The following is a 21,901-nucleotide window of genomic DNA, read 5'->3' as shown; positions in this document are numbered from 1 at the left end:
AAAAAAATATGTGAATCACAGTAAATACACATTATCTATATGTATCTGAAATGATTCACATGCATTTGAGATATAAAAATACATGGGAGAGAGACTAACAAATTTGTTAGTGTCTCAGATACATACTAATAAATTATACGTAAATTTGACCCATATATTTGGAATACATGTATCTGAACATATCTAGAGACATCAAAATCTGATAAGATACGTAATATTATAAATTGTAATCTAGGTAAATAAACTGCACTTAAATTAGTGAAATTTACGTAAAAAAAATAAAAATGATCCCTCTCACTCAATTACATGACACGTGTGTCATTTTTTTTACAATTAGAAAAAATTAATTTTAATTTCCGCTTATTATTAATGAAATAATTTTTATATTATGATCAAGATGTAGATCAAAAAAATTTAAAAAATCATTTCTTAAATATTGCATCAAATCAACCATATAAAGAGGAAATTGGGGGAGTAATTAGTATGCAATGCAAGACACCAACGTCGAACTAATTTTTTGCTGTCATCTTCTGCAATAATTGAATCTTCCCCAAAGTCAATTATACATATCGCCGGCGCATCATCGGAGTAATTGCATCTGAATATCCATTTGATACGAATATTATCACAAAATACGGCAGCATCGATGTTTCCTCCACGTCAGATCGCCGTTACCCTCGCGTTTCCGCTCTTAATCATCTTCCTCACAACTCTACCGCCGTTAATCACCGCCGCAGCCGACTCCGCCGCCGGAAATGGTGACACTTCCCTCACTGCTTACGACTTACTCGTAAGCTACGGCTTCCCTGTCGGAATTCTTCCACAGGGTGCTATTGGGTACGATCTCGATAAGAACACCGGAAAATTCAGTGTCCACCTTAATGGGTCTTGCAGTTTCGCACTAGAAGGGTCCTATCAGCTTAGGTATAAATCGACATTCGGTGGGTACATAGCTAAAAATAGGCTGTCAAGCCTATATGGGGTTAGTGTGAAAATTCTGTTTCTGTGGCTCAATATTGTGGAGGTTGTTAAGAATGGTGACAATCTTGAATTCTCTGTTGGAATTGCTTCGGCTAGCTTTCCCACTTACAATTTCTTGGTTTGTCCACAATGTGGATGTGGATTGAATTGCAATAGCAATGGACATATTCTAAAGATTCGAAACAGTAATCTTGTCTCTTCGGTTTAGCTGCACACAGAAGGATGATGGGGTTTGAGTTTGCTGACAGAGGTTAGTTCCAGTTTTTGAATATTTCTGAATAAATGCTACTTGGTTGCTCACTGAACTGATACTTGATTCAATTGATGAATTTATCAGATGTTTAATACTTCAATTTGTAGTGAAGCATTACAAATTTCATGAATATACGTATGGTTTAGGTCCCTTGAATCTTGATTTTGTGACAATGTTACCAGTTGAAGGATTTTCTTGAAGCTTTGCATCTTAATCAACTAGATAAAACTGTCAGTTATCAGGAAAAGAAATGGTCTGTCAGTTATCTCGCTAAATATTTTGCGGCCTGAAACTAAATGAAAGAATCCAATATAATTATTGGAGCTTGATCTAAGATCTATCTTTGATGACAGAAAATCCACAGACCATGCCGCCCCCATCTTTGTTAACAAGACAGATTTTGAAGTTACATTTATCTGAATTTTTAGAGAAAACATGGACGAATTGTATAGCAATATGTAAAATAAAATATGATACCTGAATATTGGGTTAAGTATGACAGTAGGACACATTTTAACTGGTGGGGAGAAACAAACAGTTAAGAAGGGCATGGTGCTGCGGGGCTGAGGAGAAGTGAACGAGAACTTGAAATGGACTAAAGGTGAAAGTCAAACCATCTCTATGTTGACCTTGCATCTGAAACTAGAAGCATGGATCACATATGTGTTCACAGTTGGTAGGCATATTGAACCAGATATGTGTTAAAAATTGATAGAAGATCTCTCACAGAAAAATGCAACAGGTCAAGAAAAGGTTGTCTTCCCTTTGTGGTGATTTTCTCATCAAGAGGATGCTACAGGAACCTTGGGCCAGATTTGCTAGAGAATCTTTCTATTGAACATTTATTTGAACTATGTTATCCGCGACTCCATATTAGTTGAAACACTTTTTTTTATAGCCTATAAATCTCCGAGGGCCAATAGCAGATGGTTACTAACTCACTGGATAGTTGGCCACCTTTCTACCTTTCTCAACTTAATTACCAGGATTTTGTTTGCGACAGGGGTCAAACTCGTGATGTGCACCTAATAATTCACACATCACGCACTGTGATTTGGAGCATGGAGCTTTTTTAGTTTCTCTCCTTCTGAACTCGGGGCTGGGCCGTCCCCTTCGATTCGCGCACTGGGAATGAGCTCCAGACCGGAATTCTCTGGTGGAGGAGTCGGTGTTGGCGGAGTCGGGGTTGGCGGTTGACTGAACCACCCTTCACCCGACGGAGGAGAGAAACTGATTCACAACACGAGTTAGGTCATCTGCGAACAGATACCCAAAGTCTAAGGTGACCTTTGCCAGAACAAGATTTCAAGATCTATGAACAAGAGAGATCCCTAAATATCCATTTGAGAAAATAGATGAATAGATAGGGCGAAGCCAGCTGAAGGAAGGTCGCGTTAGCTCCCCCTATTTCACTAAAGCAAGAAGGGAGAAAGTTGACTTTGAGAAAGAAGGGCTTCTATTTAGATTAGTTTCTTAGTAAAAGATAAGGCAAGAAGCAAGGGCGTAGCAGCTGCGCGAAAGCCGTTGCGCCTTAGCGCCCCCCTACCCCTATTATTTAGATTATAGTCATAAAAAAAGAAGAGACGGTCTTAGCCCTTATCGTAGTTGTTTAAATAAAGCAGGGGCTAAGTCTCTGTCCCTTTATTCACTGATTCAAGGGTTTTTTAGATAGGATGCACTCTTAGACCAAAGCCTTGAGTATATTGCTTAAAAAACTTGAGGGTTGTTTGGTTTGGAGCAAAGTTATCTTCAGATTATAATCTCACGTCCCATATGGGATAGATAATATATAAAATATATACGGTATCAACTAATACATATAACCAAACACTAGATAAATGTAGTCCCAAATATTGAGATTATTATCATGATCCCGGTAAGCAAACGACCCGTTAGAGAACTCCCGTACGGTATATGCATCATTCATGCATATTAGAGTTTCTAGGTTAATTGTCATTTCTGGAGTTAATATAAAAGTTTGAAGCAATCGAACCTTACCTCTCAAGTCTGACAAACAATGTTGCTTTTCTTTTTGCACTCTTCTTAGAGGGTGAAGCAATTTAAAAGCTTCTTTCTCCATTGTCAGGCCAAAATAGTGAAGTGATCTATTGAGCTCCTTCCCCCTCCGGCCTCCCCCTACCCGTCTCTCTTTGTCATGGAAGTGAAGGGTGGGTATAACCTTAAACATTCATACTTTATTCATCTTTCCTTAGGGTTAAATGGATCTTTATTCTGAGACATGCTATGGAGCATTGATCAGCACTTGACTCTCGATAGACTGCTCTTCAGTTTCGCATTCTCCCCTTGTTGGTGCTTCTAGTTAATAGGTGAAGTTTGCAAGACCCTGTATTTACATCCTATTTAGAATACATTTCTGCTGTTGGTTCACTGCAACGGTAACTGATATACTTCAACAATATGCCTTTTTACATACTACTGTGGTGCCATTTGTCAATATCACTACTGTATCTATCAATACAAATCGGATTATACATATTGGTATGTACCAACACTCCGGAGTCTGGACCATGATTTGTTGCTGGAAGCATGAGTAAGAGAGAGATTGGGGGTGGGGGGAGGGGAGTTGTTTGTACCCATGATATTGGTTCATGAATATATGTATTGTTTATCCTTCTAGGTCTGTTTATATTGTCTAATCTCTACGTGAGAAGCAGAAACAAGAATAAGGTAAATATAGCCTGAACTTGCTAATGGTCAACACTATTAACTATCCTACATTGGTTGAATAAATGGTAGACCCAAGGCCCATTTTCTTCACGTTATATCAGAGCTTGATCTATTCATGCTCTTGGTTTCCCAATGTCGGTTCCTTGTGTTATAATGTCCATTCATTGGTGCAGGGGTGGTAATTGTCCCGTATTGGTTGAGAAAATGGATTGTTATTTCCTCAAATGGTTTTGGGCAATCATCATTTATGAGCTGGCATTTTGGGGTTGAGTTTTGGGATCATACACCTTTGGGATTCCATGTAGGACAACAAAACATAGAAATGTATGAATAGGAAAATAAGAGTTGTGTATAAATGCTGACAAGTTTTGTTTAATCAAACAGTAAATTGAGGCAGAAATCCTTTGGCAAGAATGCTATGCACGTCAGGGGCGGATGTAGCTTTGGGATATTGGATTCATCTGAACTCTATACTTTCGAGGCAGAGAATAAATTTGTGTAAACATTCACTAAAATTGCAATAAGAGTATTCACCTATAACTATATAAATATGTGGGTTCAACGGTAAAAACCTTTGATGCACTTGTATGGTACATTGTGTGTGTGACAGAGACCTGCAGCCACAAGATCTGCTAATTTCCTCTGTCCTTTCTCTTTCTCTTCTGTAGCAACTTTTTTTTATTAGGTACTATGGCACTTTATTGTGTATTTGACTTTGCATTGCCTCGAAAATTAGAAGGAAGATATCTAATGCATGACTCTATTTGTTGAGTGCTTGCAGATACTTGCAACTCATGGAAAAGATCAGGTGACATTGTTGCAGTGTACAGAAATCCCGAAATGGTCATTCTCCTCCTTCCTCCTCATCATAGTTACAATACAAAACTGAAAGTCGAAAACTCATGTGTTCATTTACATTGTCTTTATGTTTTCTACTATTGCGTCATGACTCTGTCATGAATACACAATCTTCTTGAAATTGCTGTTTATAATGAGATTATTTTCCATCACGCATATGGCATAAAGCTCCCTATAGCTTGTACTCGGAACTCTGTTAAATCAGTAGCCAAAATGTCAAAAAGAATTGAGAAGCTAACTAAGGAACAGATGGGGTGACATGCACTACAGTTCTTAGTAGTCATTGATATCTATCACCTATAGTAAATGTTACGACTTTTTGTGAAGAAGTTGTGCATCTCATGGTTCACATTGTTTCATTGTTTTACTTCATGCTCTGTTCGTTGTACTAGAACTGTCAAAATTGAGCCCAATTGTAGGTAACCCGTCCAACCCGCCCAAAATTTTAAGGGTTGGGCTCAAGATAATTTGAATTGTGTTCAATTTCAACCCATTCAAGTCCTAACCCATCTAAGAGAATCATCAATTGAGCCCAATTTAGTCTCCAATTTCAATTCGTTTTAAGATTCTTTATTTGCATTGATGTAATGTATGTTCCTATATTAAATGTATGAATTACTATCTATTTTATATCTTTTAGGATTTATCTATCCATTTGTAACCTTTTTTTTTAAAAAAAAAATCTTTAATTCAAATTCAAATTGTGATTATAAAACTTAAATAACAATATATTAAAATTATTGAATTAAGCGGATCAAATTGAGCGGGTCAAGACCCAACCCTTTTTTAAGCCCATTGGAGCCCAATCCATTCTTGGACGGGTCAGGACCCAATCCAATTACCATTTCAATTCATTTTAATATCTTTAATTTTAACCCAACTGCCCATTTGACACCCCTAGACTTGTATCTGACATTGTGATTTAACCTTTTTGCACCACGGATAACACTTCTTTGTTGCTTAGAAAACCTTGTTCTTCACATTTTCTGTTTCCCATAACTAACATCAATAGGTTATATTTATATTATTTTATGCTAAGAAGTGGAATAATTATGTATATGAATTATTGAACTCTATTATAAAACTAATTCTTACCTTATTAATACTAACATAATTCTAACCAACAACCAAATGATTAGAATTCATTTTTAGAAAAAAGTAATGCGGACACAAACCCTGCTAAGGTCTACAAAGAACAAAAGGATGTAATTCTACTTTATTACTACCTCCGTCTATATTTAATTGTCATAGTTTTCTTTTTTAGAGTTAAATTATAAAAAAATTGAGTAACATTTTACGATGTATTTTTCCATCATATTGATATACAAAAAAATTGCAATATATAGTATTTTTTGCATAATTTTTGAATATCTAAATGTTTTGTTTAAAATATAGAATTAATGTAATTTTATTTAACTTTAAAAATTAGTCAAATTGATTTTTTAAAAGTGCAACATGACAAATAAAAGTTGACAGAGTGAGTAGTAGCTTTGTTTTAATGGCTAATTATTGCTTTAATAAACTTTGCGTAAGCAAAGTCAACATTAATTCTCAGACGTTACTAGTGCTTTCCATGATTAATGGCCCTAATTAAGTCAAGTCAGTACACTTACGATTCCCACCGTTCTATATTAATTGTCCAGTTATTTTTTATACTTTCTTTAAGAAAATATAAATAAAACAAAAATAAATAATTTACAGTAATAATTATTTTATTATTATGATAACAACTAACATAGACAGCAGGGAGTATATAGCCTTTGATTAATTTAATTATAAAGTCACCGCAATGTCCACTTGTCGTTTCAAAAGCATATTGTTTGCCATCAGGGGCGGCTCTGCCTTATAAAAGTTAAGGCATGTGTCTTAGACCCCCAATTTTGGAAGGCCTCTAATTTTTATCAAAAATAAATTATGTGTTATTTTTTTATTAAAAAAATTAATTATTTATAATAAAAAGTATATATATATATATTTTATTATATTTCTTTTCTAACATTCACATTATTTATTTTTTAAAATTCATTTTTGCTTAAAGTTTGTCAACTTATTGCTTATAGAATTGTGCAAACAATTCATATAATGATTGCTTTAATAAAATAATATTTTTCAACGTTAATTGATAAAATTTTACCTAAAACTAATCATTTTAAATAAAAAGAAAGTACTCGAAAAATCATTTATAAAAAAAATTAAGTAATAATTTGCATCTAAATAGTTTTAAAAATAAATATATATGAAATTTGTTAGGCCTCAATTGAAATTTTGCTTTAGATCCTCAATTACGTTGAACCGCCCCTGTTTGCCATCTTCTAATTCTAATTCTAATTGTAAAGATAATACCGACAAAGTAAAGGGCAATAACATTTAAAAAATATGTTTTACTTAAGTATGATTAAGGGTGTCTTCGATAAGAAGAAAAATAAATTCTAATTTTTTTATTTTTGATTGGGTTAATTTTTTTTGAAAGTTACTTTCTTTATTATAATAAGCTCTTTAAAAAAATTTATCTAATAATAAGAAAAACAGATTTCACAAGTAACGTTATATATTAATTGTGTCAATCGCATTGCCACCTCATCCTCGTTATAGCTTCTAGCCTTGCATATCAACATATATATTTTTTTACTGACGTTCCTTTGACTGAAGATATTGTATTTGTACAATGTGTCCGAATTCAGCTTCTAAGTTCCACCACTACCATCAATTCAATGAGTCCGGAGTCAAAAGGACAATTTTTTTCTCAAAAAAATATAAACTGTATATCAATTTTTTTTAATCAAAACGGTAAAATCGCTCCCTAGGGAGAGATATCTTTTAACGTATGTCGGGCATGCCATTAAAGCCTTCATTCAAAATTGCTGCTGGAGCAGCGATTTTATCAAAAAAAATATAAAAAAATTCCTAAAATCGTTTTTTAAATTTTTTTTTGTAAACGGCTGCCTTATCCATTTTTTTTGTTTAAACATTAAGGAAAATTGCTGCCAAAGCAAAGATAATTTTTTAAAAAAGAAGTTGGAAAATTGCTGCCATTGCAGCGAATTCAAGTTGGAGATTTTTTATTTTCATTTTTTTTGCAAAAACGAAGTTGGAAAATTGCTGCCATTCCAGCGAATTCAAGTTGGAGATTTTTATTTATTTTTTATTTTTTGCAAAAACGCTGCTGAAGCAGCGAGTTAAGATTAATTTTTTTTTCTAGCATAACGCTGCTGAGGCAGTGATTTTATAAAAAAAAAAAACAAAAATTGGACAAAATCGCTGCTGCAGCAGCAATTTTAAATAAGGTTTTTAACAGAGTATACGGCATTAAAATATATCGCTTCCTCAGTAACGATTTTACCGTTTTGGTTAAAAAAAAATTTGATATACCATTTATGTTTTTTAAAGGAAAAAAATTACCCTTTTGACTCCAAACTCATTATTCAACACTCTTATTTTCACTCTATTTCTTTTTTATATTTACTATAATTATATAAAAATATTTTTTATTTATTTATCGAACATAAAATAAAAAAAGCCTTAAGTAAAACATAATAATATTTGGTTTATAACTAATCAATGAGTGAACTGCATGCGAAAACAGATGAGAGTTGAGACACGGAACGCTTTGTTATATATTCAACATATTTTATTTAGTAATTTATTCACCTTTATGATTAATTTATTTATTATATACTTAATAAACACTTAAAAGAATATATATCTTTAAAAAAATTCAACGTTTTAAATAAAAAATATTCCATCATATGATTGAATACTCACAATATATTATCTAATGTCTAAATAAAATTTAATAAATCCTTAGATAATATTTTATCTTCAAAATTCAAACATCACACATGACAAGAATACTCCTACCAATACACATTACATGTTTAACTTTAAAGCACATTATATGTATTATATCGTCTACATCGTCATACAAAGAGTTATTTTCAATATTATATATTATTACTATTATATAAATTTTTAATTTATTTAGAAACACAAAATTCTAAAGCAAAATCCTGCTTTTCGAATCTCGTATGTGTTATTTCTTTCAATTCATGCATTTTGCCCTTTTGAACCATTCTGTTGTATTCAATACTGTGCTTTTAATTAACCTTAATATGGTATTTGATCACTTATTTCATTAATATTGGTGATAATCTTAAAAATAATAAGGCATGATTAAGATATTAGTTTGATTAAAAAAAAGTTGTTTTTAATTGTTAACGAATATTATGAGATTGTCCCAAAAGAAACAAAAATGAATACGTAAAACAACTGGAAATTGAAGATATAAAAAAATAAACACATCTAAAAACTGAAAATTTAATACTAATACTATAATTATTTCATTTGCATGAATAAAAGATACTACAAAAAGAAAAGATACTTATAACAATAAGCTTAAAATTTAAAGCAAACAAAGCATTAGTAAATTTCACTGCTATTTTTTTCTGCTGATAAAACAGTGTCTTCCCTAAATTCTCTTAACTCTTTTCTCGTTGATCAAAGATCTCCGATGAGTAACCGGAGATCAAAGACGCAGCTTCAAAGCTTTTCAGTTGCTTCCAGATCTGTGCTTCAACAGCATCTTCCGGAGCTCAGCAGCGTCAATCTCATTTGCTTGTCCTTCCGGCCTGTAGTAACCGGTAACTGGATCTGGCACCCATGAAGTCTTCACGGATTCCTCTCCACTTTTTTGCATCATTACGTTGCTCCTTGGCACTCCTCCTTTCGCTACACCGGAGACTGCACCTTGTGATGCCGCCGCATATCCACGCCTGTACGTACATACACACAAAATTCACATCACAGCAAATCCCCGATACAGTCCTCTGTTTTTGCTATGAACAAAAAAATCTAAGTACGTAAAAATATACTATTATATTGAAAAAGAAACAGTTAACATGTGCAGCGGCAATCACGCTCACCGATTTCGATAATTGGATCCTAACGCCTTTTTTCCAGGGGATAATAAACGAATGTTTCGGTTATTACCTGCTAAGGAAAACACAGAAACAGAGTCCAATCCCCTGTTTACGTTGAGCATAATTTTATAATAATGCTATGAACACAGCACAGAATTCGACTAAGATGCAATATATATGTTTATATAGCTGAGAAAATTTTAGTAGTATATAGATTTACACCGAAAAACTCGACGGAAGCAGCGCTATATATTCACGTTCACCGATTTCAAAATTTGAATCGTTTCTGTTTAGATTCATACTACGGAAGTTTTGATCATTACCTGCTAAGAAAAGCAGAGACGGAGTCGGAGACGAAAGCAGAGAGAATCTTAGAGTTAGAGAAAGAACGAGCCATTGCTATTGATCGGGATCGGAGACGAAGCAAAAGAATTTCTGAAGAAGAACGCTACGGCGGAAGGAATTTGGTTATGGAGCTTCCGCAGCGGCGAACTGAAATTCTGTAGCTTCGACTCTCTCTCTCCGGCGATTTTAGGGTTACATAAGGGAGGAGGAATGAAGGAGAGAATGGGGAAGTATATATAGAGATGGAGAATGAGGAGGGAAAAGGCAAACATGGACTAGGGTTTAATTTGGGGCCACTATTTACACGCAAAGGTCCTCTCCTTAGTTGACACTTGGTCGATACCTTTTCTTAGTTGAATCGACTTCCTTTTTTGGTTTGTGTGTTCATATTATAGCTCGATTAAATTTGAATTTACATGTATTTATTTATTGGAGCAACTTTTTAATACTTCCTCCATCCAATAATAATTATTCACTATATTATTTTGAAATGTTCAATAATATCGATTTATTTTAAAAAAGTAATGAATAATTTACACTTAATTCTTAATTTATGTTTATCATTAATTATAATTATTTACTATTACATTTTTCAAGATATTATATTTCCAATAATAGTTTTGCCAATTCATCCACTCTTGAAATATTATATTAACGTTGTAATATAATAGCGACACGTCACTTAGAAAATTGAATTATATACATAATATATATATGGGCAAAGTTGAATCATTCATATAGTGTGGATTAAATCTTGTTCACTCTAATTTAATCATAAAAGTTGACGGGTCATTTGTAATCGAAAACATTAATTAATAAAATAAGGTATATTAGCTAAAAAATGCAACTTTACTAAAACTAGATGGAGAAATATTTTTTTAAAAAGAATATGTTGATTACATGAAATTTTACTAATTTGTGGATTGTGCATCTTTCTCATGCTTTCCTTAGGAAAAGAAAAGGGGAGTTAAACGTATGTTATGAATTTAAATTATACAAATAAAAATATAGTAATTTTTTAAATAAGAAAGGATAGAGTATAAATAAATACAAACACTTTAAAAAAGAATCAATTATAAGGATAATATAGAAGAAAAAAATTACTGATTTTTTAATTTAATAAAATGGACAACTTATATGAAATAACTATTTTTAATAAAATAATTAACTTATACGAGAGGGAGTAATATTTTAGTGAGAAAAAAAGTAAAAAGACGGCAAACATATGATCCCATAAGTATCCAATTATTTACATGCACTTTCAACAACTTGCAATAACCAAAGAAAGGAGAATCACCGAAGGAAGAATGCGGTGAGGTGGATGAGGTTGTTTTTATTCTCAATTAAAAGTTTTATTTTTAAGTTCTAAAAAATTGGTAGTTTTTGCTTAAATGAAACCTTAAGCAATAAAAATTTGAATTTGTTAAATCCTAATATAAATATCGAACATTAAATAATAAACAATACCCCCTTTTTTTTTAAAAAGGACAGAGGCAGCCAAAAGACATCTTGCTTCTCTTTATGCAAGAACCAAACATATTCAGAGTACCTAGTTGTGCCACTGGATTTACACTATTAAATCAATTAATTGTTTATTTTAGTCAAAAAATTTTTATCGATGCTTGATATTCGTTTTGTGACTCCATTTAGTGGGATTCACATGATTATATAAGGTTCAATTAAAGGAAAACACTTTTTATTTGATTTCTTTTTCATTCATGAACTCAATTCGAGATATTTGATCAAAAATAAATAATCTATCATAATTTGATGTGGCAGCGAGTGTAATACACCATATAATGTGAGAGTGGTGTTACTTATACGTCCCAGTAGGTAAATAAATTTTACTTTTAAGTAGTAAAAATGCGTAATAAGTCGTCATAATAGTTTAAATATGTAACTGACTTTTCGAAACAAGTTCGAAGAAAATCTATATTTTTTCCCTATATATATTCAAATCATACTTAACAAAGTTAGCACTTACCTGATATATATTGTGCTGGAGAGATAATAGACACTTCATAGCATTAGTCAAAATATGTACAAACTGACATAAATATTATCTTCCACATATAGAAAAAAATATACTAAAGAAAAAAGAAAAAAAGGAGAAGCAGGTTGATAGTCTGCTTCATTTTTTTATTATTATAATTTTTTTTATAACTGTTCCAATACTTTTTAGATGTTATAGTAAATTATTGTTATAAAGAACTCATAATTTGATATAATATAAAATTATGTTTTTTTTTTAATGTTTCCTCTCAGTATCTGGTTAAAGAATAAGAATAAAAAGTGGAAGTTGTTATCAACACAATTAAAGGCCTATTTTTGAACACACAAAATTTTTTGTGGAGCCAAAAAGCTGTGGCAAAGACAGATTCCTATTATTACATTAATTATTCAGTGTTCAATATTAATTCCACACACAAAAAAAATCCTAGCTTTAATTTGCCTCTTTTAGACTACCAAAAGACAACATTATTTTTCTGGAAAAAAACTCAATTTGCTCTCCCTATCATTCGTCCTTATCATATATTAATAATAAATTTCAGGCTCACAGAATATACATATTTTTTGTGTATGTTATTTTTATACCTAATTTGTGGAGCAAAACCTAACTCCCACAAGGAATCAAAAAAGAAAAAAAATCTTAGTATGTAATTTAGTGATGTCAAACGCACTGTTCAGGTTGTTTGACTAAGTTTATAAGTTGATTGAATTAATTTATAAGTCGTATTTAACTTATTTACGTATTTGATATGCACTTTAACTGGTGAAAATAGTTTTTTTTTAAAAAGAATTTAATGCCACTTGTGTCTTGATAATCCCACATGAATTTGGCACTTGATTTGGTCTAATGATCTTATCCATAAACTTTAATTTAGTAATAATGGGTGATCACATTGTTGGGAAAATATAGGCTTTCTTTCTTATAATTTATTTTCCTTTTGAACTTATCTTTAGTTTGCCATTCTCTTATTATCACGCAGCGGAGTCAGAAATTTTAATTTATAATTTTTGAATTATAATTTTTTTAGTGAATTTTGAATAGATTGCTTATATATATTAACTGAGTTTTTTTAATAATATAAATACATAATTTGAAATAAAAATTAATGAGTTTTCTGTTACGTAACTCCACCAATTTTATTAGGCCGTACTATTCATAATGTTTTTTTTCTGTTATTAGCGTAGTAAATGAAAATATCATAAAAAAATTTCATGACCCGTCCTAGAAAATTGAGTCGGTAATACTTTAATTTGATTTTTAACTTTAATTTCAGCTAAACAAAAATTCAAACATCAACAACATCAGGTTTAATTGGCGATAATTCAAAATTCAACCAACTAAGGTACTTAAATTCTCCCGAATAATAATATTCATTTTTCTAGCTCTCGGCATATTTTTGGATAGGATACTTTGATACCATCTCTCAATTATTATTGAGAGAGTTGTGAATAAGATTGTTTAGTTGATGCTTTAATTTGATCTTACTTGCGATTCACAAAATTTTCTAATGTGCCCAATTTTTTTATGTCCACTCGAAACTTGTGATGTGCTACTTTTCTTGAGAATTCAAAGATTTTTCAAAAGTATAGTATATACTATATATTGTGGTGCACTTAATTGGGTAGCTTACTGTCACGGACTTAGAGTCTCACTAATGCTCCGTGCAGTACTTGACAACTTACTCACGAATCTTTCACGATCTTGTAAGCTCAAGTAAGGCCTTTAAGACTAGATCGCTAAGAGAATGCTTAAGGAAAGACTTAGAAAGAACAAAGAGAGTTTTGGAAGAAGGCTTTTGTATTGCTTTTGGAAGATTGCTTTACACTTGGATGGTTGGATGGTTGGTGCCTTGCAAATGAGGGGCACCTCTATTTATTCTTCCTCCTAGGGACTAAAATGTAATTAATATTTACTTTACAAGTCTCTAAATTATTTACACTTTGGTCCCTCCCTAGAATCTTCTACTAATTCTAGGAAATTCTAAAGCTTTCCAAGAAAATATTTAGTCCCTCTTCTAGAATTCTCTACACATTCTAGAGAATTCCTTCTTGGAAACTATCTAGGACCTTCAATTGCCTTCTAAGTTATTCTAGAGAATTCTAGGGAATTCTCTAGTCTTCTTGAATAATCTAAAGAGTTCTAGAGTCTTCCGAAAACCTCTCCACAACTCTAGACCTTTCCGCCCCTATCCGGACGCAAAATTTAACTGTGGTGTGGCGGGACGTGACATTACGATCAACAAAACGAGACAGTTACATATGAGAGATCAAGATTCGCTTTCAATAAAAACAAATAATCTAGGTTATGCATAGGTCATGTAAAATGAAGTGTGATCAGTTGAACATATTTAATAAAAAATAATAATGAGTAGGATGGAAAATTGCATGTGTTTTTCTCTTTATATGGGTTGTTTTCTACTTTTTGTCCTTTATCAATTAAACTTATGTCATTTAGAAACCAAAATCATGTCAAGACATAACTTTCAGGATATCATGATACGAAAGTATAAATTTATACCATGCGAATAGATTATTTATTACGAGAGACATAAAATAAAGACCAACACAAATAAGGACAGAGTGCAAATGACCCATTCAAGTGTTACTCTTGTGTTTAACTAATTATATCCAAATTCATTTTTTTTCCAAATTAATAATAAATGACACGTATCAATTATACATATTTCAACTATGTAATTATGATATATTTACTAATATATATTTACACTTTAATCGAGTTCAGGCTTGCGTTTGGATATGCGATACAAGTTATAATTTCAAATGAATATTTGGACATGTGATTTGAGATTTTGATTTGAAACTCCAAATTCAAAAACAAAGAACACATTATTCAGGATTACAAATTTTTAAAATGTAAATATCAAATCATGATTTCATCTCGCACGTCCGGATTTGTCGCCATCTCTAAATGTTGAGGAAATGACACATATATACAACTAATAGTTATAATTATTAGCAATAAATAGCCCAACAATAATTAGCATTTAATAGACAAATAAAAAATAAACACAAAATGGCCCAAATTAATAAATGACATTTTAATAGTTTTTTTTTTGTTTTCCTCGTATAACCAAACATCACTAAACAACAAAAATAACGGAAACATCAAAAATTATATATACAATACGTAACCACCTAAAAACGTAAATTATGTATTTTCATATGTTTTTTTATTCGTTACTTGATAAAAAAAAATTCCAATTGTATACTTGATGATTGTATATAGGTAAAAGAATGGTGTATTCATTCACTTAGTATATTAGTATACAATTATAGCTATGTTATCCCTTCCAGTGTATACATATTAAAAAATCAGTGCATACATATTAAAAAATCAAACACTTCATGTATGCATTGCATTCATGTATACATATTCGTGTATTCATTCCCTCAAAATGTGTATACATCTCAGATTCTTTATTCAGTGTGTAAATGAGGATTGCACATTAAATTTAAAATGCTCAATAGCAAACACACAAGTTGAATCGGATAACGAGAAGAACTTACATGGCTAAAATTTAGAGTTGTGGATGGAGAATCCACAAAATTAGAATGAGAATCCTTTTTTTTATGAATAATCCTAGGGATAACTTTCTTAAACATGACAATTGATACCTACAATCAATTATTGTTATGTAAGTTTTTGCCTAAATTAGATATACCTTAAATTTCAAAAATTAAAACTCCCAAAAAATTGAACGACAATACAAGAGGGGGATCAAACATAGGCTAACAGTTAGAGAAATTGACGAGTAGACATCAACAAACCATAAAAAATTTAAAAGCGGAAGAGAAAAAATAGACCCTATGAACGAATATTTTTATAGAACTCAAATATGTAAAACTAATAAACAAAAAGTAAATCATCTTTTATTCAAAGTAATGAAGAAGAAGAAGAAATAGTTAATTTAAAAAAAACACAATTCAAAAGAATTGTGTGTGTGTATGGAAAAGAAGATAAAAAATAGGAAGAAAAAAACCACTTCCCAATAAAAAAGGACACCATGCTGCCCACCTTCTAAAATTATTTAATTTAATTAAAAATGAACTTCCCAATACGTGGGCTACTAATTGCAAAATTTAATTTTCAAAAACTTTTTTTTATCAAAAAAATAAAAGAAAGCTATATGCTGCCAATTAGTAAAATGGGATGTCATGTTATGCCATTTTTTCCTAAATGTTCCCTTGAAGGATCAATTGTCCAAATAATTAGAATAGATCCAACTGGGCTGATTTTTCTTCCAATTGGATTGAGTTAAGGGGCTCAAAGCCCAATTGTTTATCTAGCCCAAGCCCAAATCAGAGCCCTATTCGTGCCCAAAAATTTCTGGAGAAATTAACGACAACTGAAGTTTCTACCTCACCGGCGAAAGTTGCAGCTAGGCGTAGACGAGGAGCCATGGCGGAAGCGAACCAAAATACGAACCCGAATCCAGCCCCAAGCGGCGGCGAAACTCCACCGAATGTGACTATTTACATCAACAACCTCAATGAAAAAATCAAGCTAGAAGGTACTCCGTACATGTTTACGCAGAACATTATCTTCGTGTTTCACTGTGTATAAAATGTGTTATGTATATTGATGGTGATTGAATTGTAGAGCTGAAGAAATCGATGCACGCTGTGTTCTCACAGTTTGGTAAGATACTTGAGGTTTTAGCATTCAAAACCCTAAAGCATAAAGGACAGGCGTGGGTAGTGTTTGAGGAGGTTTCTTCTGCTAGCAATGCACTTCGCCAGATGCAGGGTTTCCCTTTCTACGACAAGCCTATGGTACTGGATTGTAGCTTGTTACTGGATTCTAGCTTGTTACTGTTGCAATGTGTTTGCTGCAATTCTAATTCATTGGCACAAAAATAATCAACTTTACTATCAATCCATCAACTATACCTCTCAAACTAGTGGGGGTCAGCTATATGTAGGTTTATATTGGTTGATTTTATCATAATTTAGTCACTGTGAATCCACCATTTCGTCTTTATACCGACTTTGGGGATGGATATGGTTTGTGACCATAGATGGAGCTAAAGAAAATTAAATATTCTAGTGTGGCTTTGATTATTTATTTATGTTATTTTCTTGAAAAAACTAATGATCAGTAGGGAAGGTATCATAACCATATTTATATGATCCTAGAACATATTGATTGCTCAAGCATTTAGGCATCTTACCTATGCTTAATTAGAGAATGCTATTATTCATGGTCAAACTTTGTACTCCCTCCGTTTGAATTTATGTGACACAATTTGACTCAACACGGAGTTTAAGAAAAAAATGAAACTTTTGAAACTTATAGACCTAAATATGCCAAAACATTTGTGTCACTATAAGACTTCTAAAACTTGTGGTCTTAAACATGTCATATCATTTGTGTGTCTCTAAGAATTTGTTATCAAGAGTGAATGAGAAGTTAAAGGTAGATTGTTCCCAAGTATAGAAATGTGTCATTTCCTTGGAACGGATTATAAATGAGTTGCAGAGAGAGTATAATCTGTCTTTGGGGATGTCATGGATATCAGAAGTAAAGCTGTTAGGACTTGGGAGTAAGGATGAGTGTTTTTGAGGTCTTCAAACCAGTTGCCTTATATGGAAAGAAGAACTGAACTGCTTTTGGCATTTTTTGTTTTAGCAAACTACTAGATGAGCTTAATTGAAGAGATATGTTCAATGATGATTCATACAGTCAATTGCAACTTCCTTGGGATTGGTTTCTTTTCATAACCCCAATACATGTTGTATGCATATACTAGAATAGCATGATAAAAATCAAAGATTATGTTCAATTTGAAGCTATCTTGGTTGTTCTCTCATTACTTCTCAAAGGATTTGGAGCATGATTGTCGTAATCTAGCAAACAACTACACAAAATTTATCAAGCAAAGAATGTTGTCTCAATCCTAAATTATTTGGCTACAAGAATCCTTTGCATTTCCGCTTTATTTAAGTTTCTAATAACTTAAATAATTTGTTTTTAAAGGATAGTTTGGCTAAAACTAGATGCTCTTTTGGATATTACAATTATCCTATACTGACATACAAGTATCTGACCAGATTAAGGAACTCCTGATAATCACCAAACCTATCACGCTTTTTGATTCAAGATATTTGATATTTTAACACTTTTGATTCAAGATATTTGATATGCTAGAATGATTGACTGATAAGGGTACATTAGTTAGTTCGTTGGCTAAATGGTAAGGTTAGCGGTTTTTAGTCTCATTATTTGGAGGTAGATGGAGGATATATAAAAACCGCGTTGACTCATAAGATTCTATATTTAATAGCACCTGTATATTATTAATGTTAGCCTTCTCTCCCATGAATTCTCTGTCCAACCAAATTGGATCTGCCTTCGCAAATCTTTCTGCAGTTTCTGCAAAGTGTATTTAGAACTTATGATGTGATCACCTGAGGTAGAAAACTTGATGGGTTCGGACAACCCATTTTGTGTTACCAACCCCAGTGAAACTCCCATTACAGGTCTATTAATGGAAGAGTAACAACAACAACTAAGGCTTATTCCCAACTAGTTGAGTATTATATATATAGTTGCTTTTGTTGTGTTGTATCCTAGCTAAGTCCCAATTGATTATGTGAGGTTACATGTCTTTTCTGAGACAAGTTCTCTTTTTATTTTTAATTGACCTTGTTCCTTAGCACATTCTATCATTGTAGTGTAATATCCATGGACCGGAGGTGAGATGTCTATGTAGGACATCAATCCTCGATATGTGCTACTTGCATGTATGTTATTCATGTATGTATTGGCCCATAGATGGAAGAATGGAGTCAGAATTGATAATTGTAGTCATAATCTGCTTTGAACATTTAATTGTTTCAATAAACAACTGTATCTCCTGGTCTCAGAGATTGGTTAAGATTATCCTTGCCAAAGATATTCCGACCTGGAAAATTATTTTTGTCATCATCCAAATGAAGATATTCTGAAATGTACATGCTGCTTTAGCATCATGGGAGCTGTGACTTTGCAAATTAGACTTCTTTTAGACTTTAGTTTCAATTGTGTACTAGATGCATATTTCTCATCTTCACTTGAGTTTAAGAGTGCTTTTCCATGCTAGTTCTAGGTGTCACCTCATTACTTGCTGTTTTTTTAAAAATTGTTTTGATGAATACGGTTAAAAATTATTGCTCTCCATAGGCACCCAAGAAGTGCAAATAATTGCAGGGAAAAACCCAAACACATGCAAATAGTTGCAGGAGAAAAACTCAAATGCCCACAAAGTTGAGTAACTCAAGTGAAGTGCGTATGTGATGTACATTAATTACGTTACACCAAAAAGACAAAATACAAACATCTATATTTTAGTTGTCTTTTGTTCTTTTGCAAAACATGTTACCATCTATATTTTGTTGTTTTGTCCTCATAAAATAGTTGTTTTCTGTTATTGCATGGGGTGCTACCATAACTACTGATGATTCACATGCAGAATGGTTAAGATGTTTATGGATATTGTTTTGCATACTTTGGTATTGTTACATCATACATGCTACTCAGTCCATTTCCTCATTGAGTAAAACAACTGGTTTGAGTGATTTTTCTCAATGTTTACTTTTAAATGCAATGCTACTCGTTGCACTTACATATTAGTATGTTACGAGGTTTAGCAAAGTGCATATAATGCTATACAATGTGGCCACCTATTTGTTTGTGGTTCTTGCATGCGCATGCTGTGTTCATCTGTTGATTACTTGAGCAAAATTAATGTTGCTTCTAGATATGAGGTTGGGGTTTCATACCTGGAGTCACTTTTTTAGTTCCTGAATTAACTTCTTTAGCTCAATTATGTCTTATGATAGCTACTGTTATATGCTTTTTTGGTGTACTATAGATTGGTTACATAATTTTCTGACACATATATGTCTATTAGAGAATACAATATGCAAAGACGAAATCTGATGTTGTAGCAAAAGCTGATGGTACTTTTGTTCCCCGAGAAAAAAGAAAGAGGCATGAGGATAAAGGTAAGTTCTTTTATTTGAAAATTTTCTAGTTCCAATATTCGTTTGAATCCCTAGAGAAGGTTGGACTATACATCTAAAACATGTTACTTCATAGAGTTTGCTACATACTGTTTGCTATAAGCTACATAAAATAACAGGGAGATGAATTTTACCCACCAACTTCTGTACTTGTGATTAGCTTCCCTGTCCCCCCTCCCCTACAACCCACCCACTCCCCCCAAATAAAAAAGTAAATAAAGTACAATTACCTGACTATTGCAATTTTATTAGCTATTTATTTACTGTGATCCTGCAGGGAGAAAGAAAAAGGACCAGCAAGATTCTAATCAAACTGGAATGGGTCTGAATCCTGCGTATGCTGGTGCTTATGGTGCAGCACCTCCTGTAAGCATTTTCCCTACTTTTCAGAAACTTTGTTGAGTTTCCTGTTTTCTGCGTCGTATATATTGAATTAATGGGATTGTATCATCTGTTTTCCTGTCACTACACTACACGAAGTTAATCAGGTGATGTGATTTTGATTTTGTTTTGAAAGATGTTGTCTGATTTTTCCTATTAAGCACACAACACATTTCTTGGAGTGAAAAGAAATTGGGAGCAATACTTGAAAGTGCTCCATGGTGCATGGAAAGTGGAAGTTACGTAGTTGGGAGTTAGTTATGTACTTGGGAGTTAGAAGTTTGTTGCTGGGTTCTTGATTAGCTTGTGATTTGTCTCTCTCATTTTGGTGAAATCTTGATGTATCAAGTTAAACACCCTTCTAATGCACATAGGTTTAAAATGTAGTCAATTAGTGCTTATTTGTGATTTTTTTAGATGCTTTTTACAAGAAACTTTCTAAAATGTAATTGTTTCCCCTTCTCCAATTGCTGCAGTTCTCACAAATACCATACATGGGTGGAGCTAAAGCTGCAGTGCCGGAGGCTCCTGCTCCTCCAAATAGCATATTGTTTGTGCAGAATCTTCCTCATCAGTCTACTCCAATGATGCTACAAATGCTCTTCTGCCAATATCCAGGCTTCAAGGAAGTTAGGATGGTTGAGGCAAAGCCTGGAATTGCTTTCATAGAATATGGAGATGAGATGCAATCCACTGTTGCTATGCAAGCCCTGCAAGGATTCAAAATTACCGCCGAGAATCCCATGTTGATTACATATGCAAAGAAGTAGATAAGACTATATTTTAGCTGCTGTCTGTAGAATTAAACATCAACTTTCAACTAGGATTTGAGTGTTGCAATTTTAAGCTTTATGATCCTTGGTTATCTAAGTTTAGCCGTGTATTTGCTGTGTACTAGCAGCACCTTGTAATTTTGATGTGCTTCTATAGACCATTTACCATTTTTAAGAAGTGTCAAGTCTCATTTGAACATTATTTGGTGGAGAAAAAACAATCTCTTTGCCTCTATTGTCTACATTGTTGCAGTGATCAGTGTTTCAGTCATCGCGATATCCATGAATGACTTCTTACTACTATCAGAGGAGCAATACACATATATATATTTTAATCATTTGGTATTCGGAATTCACTTGTTTGATACGTTCAAGTTCAAGTTCGGATCGTATAAGGCTCAGTCGTTGATATAGTACTCTTTCTGTGTTCTGCCCTAGTTTAAATTGCAAGTTAAAATGTCCAGTTAAATATCATATAGTAGTACAAAACAGAATGTTTGGGGAGTTACAGAAGGGTTGTTGACCTCTTTATAAGGGTTCCATTTCCCTCGGAAAATTTTAATAGCTTAGTTGACGGAAGGTTGATTCCGTCCTATAGCCCATTTCTCTAACCCGACCCGTTAAAATTCGGACTCTGTCCAAACCCTTTCCCGCTTTTCCCCAACATTCCC

At 32.7% G+C, this 21,901-nt stretch overlaps 4 protein-coding genes across 4 annotated transcripts in view; 2 read left to right on the top strand and 2 right to left on the bottom strand.

Moving 5' to 3' along the window:
- LOC125808315 (60S ribosomal protein L18-2) overlaps window positions 1-21,901 on the bottom strand; it is a 51,505-nt gene that overhangs the window by 18,218 nt on the left and 11,386 nt on the right. The gene's annotated exons all lie outside the window — the stretch shown is intronic.
- Window positions 408-4,911, top strand: LOC125808316 (uncharacterized). The gene is made up of 2 exons (XM_049488041.1): window positions 408-1,231; window positions 4,704-4,911. The coding sequence occupies exon 1, from the start codon at window positions 647-649 to the stop codon at window positions 1,187-1,189; it is 543 nt and encodes a 180-aa protein (XP_049343998.1). The 5' UTR covers window positions 408-646; the 3' UTR covers window positions 1,190-1,231; window positions 4,704-4,911.
- Window positions 9,260-10,295, bottom strand: LOC125808318 (protein SENESCENCE-ASSOCIATED GENE 21, mitochondrial). Its single transcript, XM_049488043.1, has 2 exons — window positions 10,020-10,295; window positions 9,260-9,549 (listed from the first exon to the last, which is right to left on the bottom strand). The coding sequence occupies exons 1-2, from the start codon at window positions 10,091-10,093 to the stop codon at window positions 9,327-9,329; spliced, it is 297 nt and encodes a 98-aa protein (XP_049344000.1). The 5' UTR covers window positions 10,094-10,295; the 3' UTR covers window positions 9,260-9,326.
- LOC125808253 (U1 small nuclear ribonucleoprotein A) lies at window positions 16,218-21,394 on the top strand. Its single transcript, XM_049487970.1, is given in 6 exon segments — window positions 16,218-16,334; window positions 16,337-16,583; window positions 16,673-16,845; window positions 19,965-20,058; window positions 20,354-20,442; window positions 20,934-21,394. Coding segments are annotated over 6 exon segments (1,014 nt in total). The 3' UTR covers window positions 21,228-21,394.

Source organism: Solanum verrucosum, unplaced genomic scaffold, assembly GCF_900185275.1.
Source record: "Solanum verrucosum unplaced genomic scaffold, falcon-dt-bn FXZP01000234.1, whole genome shotgun sequence".
Taxonomy (NCBI): domain Eukaryota; kingdom Viridiplantae; phylum Streptophyta; class Magnoliopsida; order Solanales; family Solanaceae; genus Solanum; species Solanum verrucosum.
The sequence above is the reverse complement of the archived record's forward strand: the minus strand, read 5'-3'. Positions and strand labels throughout refer to the sequence as shown.

Excerpts from the sequence above, each read along its gene's own strand:
- LOC125808316 (XM_049488041.1), top strand. The coding sequence starts at position 647 with ATGTTTCCTCCACGTCAGATCGCCGTTACCCTCGCGTTTCCGCTCTTA.
- LOC125808318 (XM_049488043.1), bottom strand. The coding sequence starts at position 10,093 with ATGGCTCGTTCTTTCTCTAACTCTAAGATTCTCTCTGCTTTCGTCTCC. Across the intron at positions 9,550-10,019 it reads GTCTCTGCTTTTCTTAGCAG|GCGTGGATATGCGGCGGCAT; the intron begins GTAATGATCAAA and ends ATGTACGTACAG.